This window comes from Scyliorhinus canicula, chromosome 2, assembly GCF_902713615.1.
Source record: "Scyliorhinus canicula chromosome 2, sScyCan1.1, whole genome shotgun sequence".
Classification (NCBI taxonomy): Eukaryota; Metazoa; Chordata; class Chondrichthyes; order Carcharhiniformes; family Scyliorhinidae; genus Scyliorhinus; species Scyliorhinus canicula.
The window spans coordinates 184,863,881-184,875,943 of NC_052147.1; the positions used below are offsets into that span (position 1 = coordinate 184,863,881).

Consider the following 12,063-nt stretch of genomic DNA (forward strand, 5'->3'; position numbering starts at 1 on the left):
GATTCTTGGTAGTGTTGACGAGCAGAGAGATCTCGGTGTCCATGTCCATAGATCCCTGAAAGTTGCCACCCAGGTTGAGAGGGTTGTTAAGAAGGCGTACGGTGTGTTAGCTTTTATTGGTAGTGGAATTGAGTTTCGGAGCCATGAGGTCATGTTGCAGTTGTACAAAACTCTGGTGCGGCCGCATTTGTAGTATTGTGTGCAGTTCTGGTCGCCACATTATAGGAAGGATGTGGAAGCATTGGAAAGGGTACAGAGGAGATTTACAAGAATTTTGCCTGGTATGGAGGGAAGATCATATGAGGAAAGGCTAAAGGACTTGAGGCTGTTTTTGGTAGAGAGAAGAAGGTTAAGAGGGGACTTAATTGAGGCATACAAGATGATCAGAGGATTAGATAGGGTGGACATCGAGAGCCTTTTTCCTCGGATGGTGATGTCCAGCACGAGGGGACATAGCTTTAAATTGAGGGGAGATAGATATAAGACAGATGTCAGAGGTAGGTTCTTTACTCAGAGAGTAGTAAGGGCGTGGAATGCCCTGCCTGCAACAGTAGTGGACTCGCCAACACTAAACGCATTGAAATGGTCATTGGATAGGCATATGGACGATAAGGGAATAGTGTAGAGGGACTTTAGAAGGGTTTCACAGGACGGTGCAACATCGTGGGCCGAAGGGCCTGTACTGCGCTGTAATGTTCTATGTTCTATGTTCTAATTAAGGTAAGGGACATTCGGTGGCGTGGGCGCGCAGGGTGGCGGCAGCAAGAGGAGCTCCCACCGGTGGCCGCGAGTCGCGGCGATTGCGGGGAAATCCCATAGTCAACACTTAGCCCCCCGACTATCGTTGGCCTCTGGGCCTATCGTGAGCAGCCAGCAGGGCCGGTTTAAAAACCAACAAAGAATTTTGCGCGGTTGTCGGGTGGCGGGGGCTGTGGCATTGGGTCCAGCGTGGCATCGAGGCCAGAGCAGCAGGGGCGGAGCTACGAGGAGGCTGAGGCAGCAGGCCTGAGACCAGGGCACGATGTAGGTGGGGTGTCCCACATCGAATGGCTCCCACCTAGGAGGAAGAAAGAAGGCTGAAGCCTGTTCCCAGGGGAGCTCTGGATGAATGCAGAGGAGAAAGAAAGACGATTTAAGGAAGTTTGGTGAAGGTTTTTTTTCTCCCCCCCCCTTTTTTTTCAAAAGAAAAAAGAATAATTGAGATTGATGAAGGACAGGAGGGTGGAGGGGGGGAGAGCAGAAGAGAAAGAAAGTAAAAAACAATAAGCTGCTAAAGGATGCGAAAAGCAGCGTCGCAGAAAGGAGGAAACGCGGGTTCGCCGCTGAAGGAGTAGACGAATAAAAGTGTTGACAGGCTGGCGGAAGCCGAACTGCAAAGCGGGGCCGCACTACTTACGGTGGAGAAGATGACCGAGGCGATGGCGGTGGTGCTGGAAAAACAGTTTGTGAGACACATGGAGGCCTTGAGGAAGGAGACGGCGGTCGTATTGAAGTCATTGGTGGAGGAGGCAATCGCCCCGGTGGAGGTGGCGGTGGCAAAGGCATTGGCTGAGGTGAGAGAGCAGGGCGAATAGATGAAGGAAGTGGAGGAGGCCTTGTCACGACACAGTGACCAGGTCACCTCGATGGGGGACGAGCTGCAGAGGGTTGTGGACGTTAGCAGAGGACTCCGAGCAATGCTTGAAGACTTGGAAAACCGCTCAAGGTGGCACAATTTGAGAATTGTGGTCTTGCCCGAAGGGACAGAGGGCCCAAGGCCAACACAATACTTTGCTAAGAAGTTGGCGGAGCTGATGGGGGAGGGTGAGAACTGCTCCCAGTATGAGCTAGACCGAGCTCATCGGTCATGAAGGCCGAAGCCCAAAGTGAACGAGCCGCCAAGGACAGTAATTATCTGCTTCCATAAGTTTTGCATGAAGGAGACGGTATTAAGCTGGGCGAAGCAGAAGTGGGAGGTCCTGTGGGATGGTACTGCGGTTCGGATCTACCAGGACTTGACGGTGGAGTTGGCAAAAAGACGAGCGGCATTTGAGCGAGTGTAGGCGACGTTGTACAAGGAGGGGGTGCGATTTGGTATGGTATACCCAGCGAAGTTGAGGGTAACGTATAACGGCAGACTTTTATTTTGAGACAGCGGATGCGGCTGAGGAGTTCGTGAGGGCCAAAGGCTTGGGACAGACGTGAAGAGTGGAACTGGAAGAGAGACTGTGGACTGTGTTTGAACAGCTGGAAAATGTATAAACTTTATAACTTTCTTTTTATGGATTTGTATTGTAATTTACTTCTCTTTGCATTGTTACAGAGTTTAAGTTAATGGCGGGTTGATTGGCGTTCTGGGTTGCGCCGGTTAAATGCTATGTTAGTGAATTGTAGGGATTGGATTGTTGGGTTTGTTTTGTTTCTTTCTCTGGGACTGGGTGGAAGGGGATTATATGTCTTGGCGGGGGGTGGGGGGGGGGAGGGAGGGGGGGAGCCACCCGCACTAGCTAGCTAAAGTCAGCTAGTGAATGGAGGTGAGGTGAGAGGAGGGCTGTGGATGTTGGAGCTTGGGTAGCAGGCTTCAATGGGCCTATGAGGTGAGCGAGAGGTGGGGGGAAGGGATGGATGTTGGGAGATGTTGTTTCAGGGGGAAATGTAGGGGGGTTCTCGGGAGGGGGGGAAGCGGTTCAATGTTAACAATGGACAGGGGCGTGTCAGGCTTATGGGGCAGGGCCCGGGGGTATGATGATGGTGGATAAGAAAGGTGGGGGGGGTGAGAGACCCCCAGTAAGGATAGTCACATGGAACGTGAGAGAGCTAGGACGTCCGGTCAAGAGGTCAAGGGTGCTTGCGCATCTTAAAAGTTTGAAAACCGATGTGGCAATGCTGCAGGAGACTGACTTGAGGGTGAAGGATTAGGTGAGACTTAAAAAGGGCTGGGTTAGCCAAGTGTTTCACTCTGGATTTGATGGAAGGACTCGAGGGGTAGCAGTGTTGGTCAGCAAAAGGGTACGCTTCCAGATGGAGAAGGTGATGGCACATCAGGGGGGTAGATATGTGATTGTGGCAGGGGCGCTGGAGGGAAGATTAGTGGCGCTGGTAAGTGTATACGGTCCCAATTGGGATGATGTGGGATTCGCAAAGAAGGTGTTTGGGGCCATTCCCGACTTGGACACACACGAGCTGATTGTGGGGGGGACTGGAACTTGGTGCAGGAGCCAAGGTTGGACAGATCACGGCCGCGCTCGCTGGTCCCATCAGGGGAAGCGAAGGGGTTGGCTGGGCTAATGGTGGAAATGGGAGGGGTGGACCGTTGGAGGTTCCTGCACCCAAGGGAACGGGAGTACTCGTTTTTCTCAGCAGTCCATAAGGTATACTCGCGGATCAACTTTTTTGTGGTGGGAAAGGCTTTGCTGGCTGGAGTCAAGGGGTCGGAATACCCTGCAATTGCAGTGTCAGATCACACTCCACATTGGGTGGATATGGTGCTGGAGAAGGGGGTAGCGCAGAGGCCGGGGTGGAAACTGGATGTGCGGCTTTTGGGGAACCGAGTATTCTGTGAGAAAATTGAAAAGGTAATTAAGGAATATGTAAGTTTCAACTGTACGGATGAGGTGTCGAAGGCAATCGTCTGGGAGGCTCTAAAGGCGGTGGTGAGGGGTGAGGTAATTTTGTTCAAGGCCAGGGTGGACAAAGAGGACAGGTTGGAGCGGCAGAGGGTAATAGATGAGATGTTGGAGGTAGATAGGAGTTATGCAGAGGATGGGGACCCAGCAAAGCTGGAAAGGAGGAAGGAACTCCAGGCAAGCTTCGACCGACTATCCACCAGGAAGGCGGTGCGCCAACTGAGACGAGCAAGGGGTGCAGTTTATGAACATGGAGATAAGGCAGATAATGAAGTATGTTAGCGGGTCAGCTCCGGAGGGAGGCAGCGGCAAAGGAAATTCTTCAGGTAAGGGATAGGGCTGGGACGTTGGTGGTGGCCCCGGAGCTGATTAACAAGGTTTTTGAGGAGTTTTACGAGAGGTTGTACAGGTCAGAGCCACCTGGGGGAGACTGTGAGATGCTGGAATTTCTAGATGGGTTGGAGTACCCGAGGCTAGGGGAGGGGGACAGGGCTACATTAGAAGGAGCAATACTGGAGCAGGAGATAAAGGATGCGATTGGGCGGATGCAGTCGGGGAAGGTGGCAGGGTCGGATGGGTTTCCGGTGGAATATTATAAAAATTTTAAGGATAAGTTGGCACCCCTGATGGTGGGGATGTTTGAAGAGGCAATAGGGAAGGGGGTGCTGCCACAAACCTTGGGGCAGGCATTGATTTCACTGTTGCTTAAAAAAGATAAGGATCCGACGGAGTGTGGGTCATATAGGCCCATATCACTTCTGAATGTGGATGCAAAAGTATTGGTGAAGGTACTGGTGGGTAGGCTGGAGGACTGCCTCCCGAAGGTGATAGGTGTGGATCAGATGGGGTTTGTGAAAGGGAGGCAGCTGTTTTCGAATATTAGGAGGGTTTTGAACATCGTTATGGCACCGGCGGAAGGGAATGAAACAGAGGTGGTTGTTGCATTGGATGCCGAGAAGGCGTTTGATCGGGTAGAATGGGGGTACCTGTGACTTCTACAGTACCTGATGGCAGTGCTGGAGCGGTTTGGGATTGTACCAAGATTTGTGAATTTGTGAAAGCTATTATATAAGGAGTTGAAGGTGAGTGTCCGTACGAACAATATCGGTTTGAAATACTTTTCTCTCCACCGTGGGATGAGACAGGGATGTCATATGTCCCCCCTGCTGTTTGCACTTGCGATTGAGCCATTGGCCATCGCATTAAGAAGTTCGGGAGCATGGAAAGGAATGGTGAGGGAGGGGGGGGGGGGGGGGGATAGAGCACAGGGTGTCTTTATATGCCAACGACTTGCTGCTGTATGTGTCGGAACCGAGTGCGTCGATAGTTGGAATATAGGAGTTACTGCTGGTATTTGTGTCTTTCTCGGGATACAAGCTCAACCTGGACAAGAGTGAGTATTTTGTGGTGACTCGGCCGGGGGTGGGGACAGGGGTGGGGGAGCTGCCATTCCGTAGGGCTGGGACTCACTTTAGGAATCTGGGGGTGCAGGTTGCCCGGGAGTGGGGAACAACAGGTACAGGTACAACATCACTAGTTTAGTGGGGAGAGTGAAAGCTGATCTGGCAAGGTGGGATGGTCTTTCTCTGTCACTGGCGGGTCGGGTACAGGCGGTTAAAATGAATGTGTTGCCGCGATTTCTGTTTATTTTTCAATGCCTACCAATTTTCCTGCCAAAGTCTTTTTTTAGGGAGATTGAGGGAAGGATTACCTCGTTCATATGGGGAGGGAAGGTGGCCAGAGTGAGGAAGGTGCTGCTACAGAGGGGAAGGCAGGCAGGAGGTTTGGGTCTCCCGAACCTGATGTACTACTACTGGGCGGCGAATGTGGAGAAGGTGCGGAGCTGGGTCAGAGGGGTTGATTCCCAGTGGGTCAGAATGGAGGAGAGTTTGTGCAGGGGGTCAGGACTGAAAGCACTAGCAACAGCGTCGCTCCCGATAGCTCCGGGGAAATACTCAGGGAGTCCGGTAATAATAGCTTCATTGAAAATCTGGAGGCAGTTTCGCCAATACTTCGGGTTGGAGGCAGGGTCAAGGGAAATGTTGATTCGGGAGAACCACAGATTTGAGCCAGGGAGGTGGGATGGAAGATTTCGGAAATGGGAAGAGAAGGGGGTTAAAACGCTAAAAGATGTGTTTCTTCGGGGTTGATTTGCAGGATTGAGGGAGCTGGAAGCGAAGTATGGGCTGGAGCAGGGAGAAGTGTTTAGGTATATGCAGGTTTGGGACTTTGCCGGGAAGGAGATACAGAGCTTCCCAGAGGAACCGGCTTCCACGTTGTTGGAGGAGGTGCTGGCGGCAAGTGGATGGGAGAAGGAGACAGTGTCAGCGGTATACGGAGCTATGTTGGAAAAGGATAAGGCACCACTGGAGGGGATCAAAGCAAAGTGGGAGGAAGGGTTGGGAGATGTTATAGAGGAGGGGGTCTGGTTTGAGATGCTCCGGAGAGTGAATGCCTCCACCTCATAGAGCACACCGCACGAGGGCGAGGATGAGCCAATTCTAATCACGTTCATATGATTTGGTCCTGTCCAAAACTAGGGGAGTACTGGAAGGAGGTGTTTAGGGTAATTTCCAAGGTGGTGCATGTGAAACTAGACCCGGGTCCCCGGGAGGCCACATTCAGGGTGTTGGACCAGCCAGGGTTGGAAACGGGTGGAGAGGCAGATATTATAGCCTTCACCTCGTTGATCGCCCAAAGGCGGATCCTACTGGCCCTGTGTTCTGGCGTGGCGGGGGAACCTGTTGGAATACATGACCCTTGAGAAGGTTAAGTTCGAACTGAGGGGAAGCTCGGAGGGGTTCTACAAGTCATGGGCACTATTTATTATGCACTTTCAAGAACTGGATAACATCGAACATTAGTTGGGGGAGGGATGGGTGGGTGGGTTGGGGGGGAGGGGGGCTGTGTATATTAAAGATGGCTATGGGTAATCCCTGATTCCTTTTTTGTCATTTGTTTATGTTAACAGGCGGGCTGATGTTTGGGGGTTGGTGGGAGGATGGGATCGTTGTTATTGTTATGGGGTTTGACATATTTGTTGTTGATTATTGTTTGTTGTTGGTGGGTGTAAATTCGGGAGAAGATGTGAAAAAGGAGGAGAATAAAAATATTTAAAAAAAACAATTAAGGTAAGGTAGTAACAACTTAAAAGTGAAAATTCAGTGGACTGCGAAAGCTATAAAAAACAATAACAAAGGGATATGAAAAGGTAATGAGACGTGCACAAAAGAATTTTAAAGAAATTGGAAAGGATATCAAAGCTAATATCAATTTTAAAATAAGTATATTAATAGAAATTGTTAATACATCATCAATTGTGGGGAGTTCTAGGATCCCGCATTGAGTGACTGAGAACTTGGGAAAAATATAAACTGTGATTAAAAAAAGCAAGTCACCATGGACTGATGGATGGGAGGTTTTCTATGATAAATTGTTTAATGCTTTGTCGAGGCTACTGACAGAGGGGGCAACGTGTGGTAGTACCTATGGATGTCTTGGTGTTCTTAGGAAATCCCTAACAGTGGGTCAGGGCAGATTCACCAGGTTGTTGCCAGGGCTTATTGAGCTATATTATGAGGACAGATTACAAGAATGTGACCTATATTCCATTAAGATTAGAAGGTTGAGAGATTAACTGATTGAGATTTTTAGAAAGACATAAGGAATTGATGGGGGTAGATGCAGGTAAATTATTTCTTCTGGTGGGGTATCCAGAGTAGGAGGGCACAATAAAATCGGCCTTAGGCTATCCATGAATGAAATAAGGAAGGAGTTGCCTCACACAGATTAGTGGAAATCCATATTCTTTCCCCAAAAAGCTGTGTATATTTTCTGAATATGGATATTCACAAAGAAAACTCCAATTTCAGTAATGTTAAGTAGTAGTCTATACTTATTTATCAACTCTGATGTATTTTCAAAGATTTGTGCTGCTTTATTTTCTCTCTGTATGATATAGGTTTCATCTTACTCTCTCGCCAGGAACACCCTTTTCACCATTTGATCCTGCTTCACCGGGTAAACCTCTTTTACCTTCTTCACCAGCGGGGCCAGGAAGACCTGAGCTTCCAGGTGTTCCCTAGTAAGAAAATAAAGATACATGCTTAAAGTGTGAAATAGATCTTGGCAATTTAGTATATTCTTTTTTAGATTCATAAATTCAAATAAGATGCATTTTCAGCTAATGGAAGAACAGATATTGGATCATGCTTCTTTGCAATTCACTGCACCCTGGCAGTTGTGTTATAATATGCACGATGGCATACAGCCCTTGCTTTCCTTAATTCTGCAATAAAAGGAAAAAATGATTGCGAGCTTTGAATCAGCTTATTGGTTTCTTCAATATAAATATTTTCTGTTGTTACTGCAAAAGATTATAAAAAGGTATGCTTACAAAGGCAAAATTTGTTTCAATCTTTACTTTCATTTGCCAATATTCTGTTAAGATTAGCACAAACAGAAAGGTTCACTAAAACCATGGCCTGAACCTTGAACCTTGAGGCTGTGCTTTCAGCGGGACCAGAAGCAGGTGCTCCGGCCGTGATTGGTCCCTAACCACGTTTTCACACTGGATAGTCAATTGGGCAGCCAGCATGAAACATGCAATGAGGAAGACACAGCATTGCCAGGTTTGGAGCGGGGTGGGAGGGGTGTTGTTGATGAAAGAGGGCAGGTGCTGAGAGAAGTGAAGGTGCGGGCTGGCACTCCCAGAAGGCTGCCAGCTGCTGTGGAGTAGCCTCAAAGAGCTGCAGAACTGTAAAAATGAACTGACCTCAATAAAAGGCTGCAGACCGTGTGAATATTGTAAATTCAAGCACCCGACAGCAGATCACAGAGCACCTCATCCCCCAAACATTTTGTCAATTTTATTTAATCTGGACATTTATTCCTGCCCCGGATGGAGCCGCTTGACCGATTGACCCATCACCAACCATTAAAGTGGTGGGCGATGTAAAGCCACTGACACTTGAGTACCTTAATGAGCTTAATTGTTGGTGGACAGGCTTCTGACTCCTGCACGTGTCTGCTGGACATAATATTGTGTATGAGCGTGATGACATCGGGATGCACGCCCAGCACCTTCTTGCGTGATTCGGGGTCAGATGCAAACCCACACATTCACTGTTAAATTCGGGCCTAATATTCAAATATCTCAGTAAAAACAATCCCAATTCGAGAGTTTGGTCATTCAATTTATTTTCCTTTTTCAGACTGAAAGGGACAAGTAAAAAGACTTACGGATTCACCCTTAGGACCAGGTTCACCTGTTGCTCCAGGTTTTCCAGATTCACCCTAAGAAAGTGAAGTGTTTCCAATTAGAAAAGGTATTGGCAATGATGGAAAATCAATTTTTGTTGTTTGAAAATAGTATGATGAACAATGGCGTTCTTTGGTATTTTGAAGTAAAAGATCATTTTTAAAGGTCACCCACACGAGCGATGTCTAAAGGTCAATGCTGCAATGAGAGTATAAGATGAGGAACGTGCAAAATGATGATTTATTTAAAGCACGCTGAACTGAACTGTAAATCTAAACCCTGATGGTTTACCATAGCGCAACATAGCTACAGACACAGCCAGATTGAAATGAAGGCTTTTGTAAATTCAACAAATTAATAAACCGTAACATCCAAGCTTCCCAGCCTCGCATTTGGGGTCAGCCTAAAGATGCAGAGGGGAATCCCTCTCAGAATTTCCAAAGGAAGGTTTTACATGGGAATTATCCAGAAGCACAAACTCCTGTGGACAATTGCCCTTCTCTAGGAACCATCTGAATATGCGTTTTCACATGCAAACGTCATATGATTCCGACTGTGTTACACCAATATTTATGCAGAAAAGGTTAGAGGAATTAAAAGCTCTTCTAATATGTAGGTAACTATTATACAGACCTAGATCGACCTCCCCCCCATTCCTCCATCCCACGGTACTCCCCATACACCAACGGCCCCTTTCCCCTGTCCCCATCAGTAGGTGTGGTATATTAAACAGTGTGCGAGGTTGGTAATGTGATGGATAGGAGATGCCATTTGAAAACAAATTCACTGGTCTTTACCACTCATACAACTTGGCAGCCAGGTTCTCAAGACTCTCCTTACATTGATCTTACATAGATATCTCTTTCGATTCCTTTCACAGCTTGTGTCTGGAGGGCCTCCTGACCCCCTGCAAAAGCACAACCTCTTCTGCAACTCCTGGACTAAGGCCTTCAGCACCGCAAGGAAGAGCCTGGGAGCTCTCTCATAGGTCTTCTGCTCTATTTGTATTATTTTTACCTTGTGCAAAGCAGTTTCACAAAGAGTCCCAGTACCTGCTGCAGCCAGAGTGGACCTGCCCTTGAGGATAGGTTGAGACGCACAGACTAACTTTAGTTCAGGCTAGTATTGTACACAGTTGGGCCAACCCCTGAGTTTGCACCCATTTAGCTGGCCTGAATGCGGCAATCATGAACATGAATAGACAGCGTTGGGTTCAATTGTGACCTCCACATCGGTTTGGCACAAGGTGATCACACATCACCTTGGGGATTCTGGCTTGGGTCACTTTTTGTGCGGAGTCTGCACGTTCTCCCCATGTCTGTGTGAGTTTCCTCCTGATGCTCCAGTTTCCTCCCACGGTTCAAAGATGTACAGGTTAGGGAGATTGGCTATCATAAATCGCCCTTAGTATCCAAAAAGGTTAGGTGGGGTTACTGGGTTACAGGGATAGGGTGGAGGCGTGGGCTTAAGTAGGGTGCTCTTTCCAAGGGCCGGTGCAGACTCGATGCAGACTTGATGCAGACTCTTTCTGCACTGTAAACTCTATGATTCTATGATCATAATCCCTGCATCCGAAAGCTGAACTTTGTCTAACCTTTTCACTGTGTTACATGAATATTATACATAGATGCATACCATTACATCTTAATTATTCCACAATATCTTGTAGTCTTGTTTGCCAGCATCTAATTAACATGTTAGGATATTCCAGCCTATCCAAAGCACAGAGCTGAACATTAAAATATAAGTGGAGTAGGGCTGGGAAATTCAGTCCTTTGTCCATGCTCTGTCATTTGATATGATTATGACTGATCTTCTATCTCACCTCTGCCTTTGCAATATTCCTTATTTCATAATTATTTAAAAATCTATTGTTCTTTGTCTTGAGTCTGTTCAGTGTTTGAGCATCCATAGCTCTGTGAACCATAGAATCCCTACAGTGCATAAAGAGGCCATTCTGCCCATCACGTCTGCATCAAACTTCTGAAAGGCTACCCTGCCCAGAACCACTCCCAAACCTTATTCCCATAAACCCCTTGACCTATGGATACCATTGGGGCAACTTGTCATGGACAATCCACCAAACCTACACAATTTTTGGACTGTGGGAAGAAACCGGAGCATCTGGAGGAAGCCCACGCAGACACGGAGAGAATATGCAAACTCCAGACAGACAGTCACCCAAGGCCGGAATTGAATCCGGGTCCCTGGTGCTGTGAGGCAGCAGTGCTAACCACTGTGTCACCGAAAAATGTTTTCCAATTTAGCATGGCCAATACACCTAACTTGCACGTCTTTGGGTTGTGGGAATGAGATCCATGCAGACATAGGGAGAATGTGCAAACTCCACACGGACAGTGACCCAGAGCTGGGATCGAACCTGGGTCCTCGGCGCCGTGAGGCAACAGGGCTAAGCCACTGCGCCACTGTGCTGCCCCACCACCACCTTCTTAAAGGCAATTGGGGATGGGCAACGAATACAAACGCGACGCCCACATTCCATGGTAGAATTTTTAAAAAACCATGCTACTTTATTTTATATTATCTTATATTTAACAATATGAACAGAGCACCTTTTATTTGAATAACATGGGATTTCACTTGTTCAATATAGGACCGCAAGTACTTACTGATAGACCTTTGGATCCTGGAACACCATTAGTACCTGTTGGGCCTGGAACACCAATTGGACCTGGTCCGCCAGGGCTGCCAGGTATACCAGAAAGACCCTGAAATATGTTTAAAGAAGTGGTGTGAATACAGTTTGTAGTCAGGGCTCTATGTTCATTATACATTTTATTCATCACACTGGACGTTGACTAAAAGATGAACAAAGGATTGAAAACTGAACCTGTAATAGTTCCACTGCATGCTTTCACCAGGTCCTTGGAAATATTTTCTTTTTTTTTTCTTGTGACATATTTATTAACCTCTCCATTCCATCATGGACCAAATAACTTATATCAAGTTACTAAATGGCCTGACATATGTTTACTTATATTTAGGTGGCAGCGGCAGGCAAATTTTATGAGTTAAGACAATATTCATTTGATCCCCCACTCTTTAATTAACACCTTATTTTACTGTATTTGAAGGACATTCTCACCATAAACAAATATGTGATTTTGTTCTGACTGACCTGTAAACCTCGAGCACCAGGTGACCCATCTTTTCCAGATTTTCCCTGAAATATAAATC

The 12,063-nt window shown here is 47.4% G+C and overlaps 1 protein-coding gene across 1 annotated transcript in view; it reads right to left on the bottom strand.

The window, feature by feature from the left end:
* LOC119961822 (collagen alpha-1(II) chain-like) overlaps positions 1-12,063 on the bottom strand; it is a 223,418-nt gene that overhangs the window by 82,853 nt on the left and 128,502 nt on the right. Inside the window, exons 16-19 of the mRNA XM_038789189.1 lie at positions 12,005-12,049; positions 11,496-11,594; positions 8,847-8,900; positions 7,579-7,686 (exon numbers count right to left, since the gene is read on the bottom strand). Of these exons, the coding sequence (XP_038645117.1) occupies positions 7,579-7,686; positions 8,847-8,900; positions 11,496-11,594; positions 12,005-12,049 (306 nt within the window). The remainder of the gene's footprint in view (positions 1-7,578; positions 7,687-8,846; positions 8,901-11,495; positions 11,595-12,004; positions 12,050-12,063) is intronic.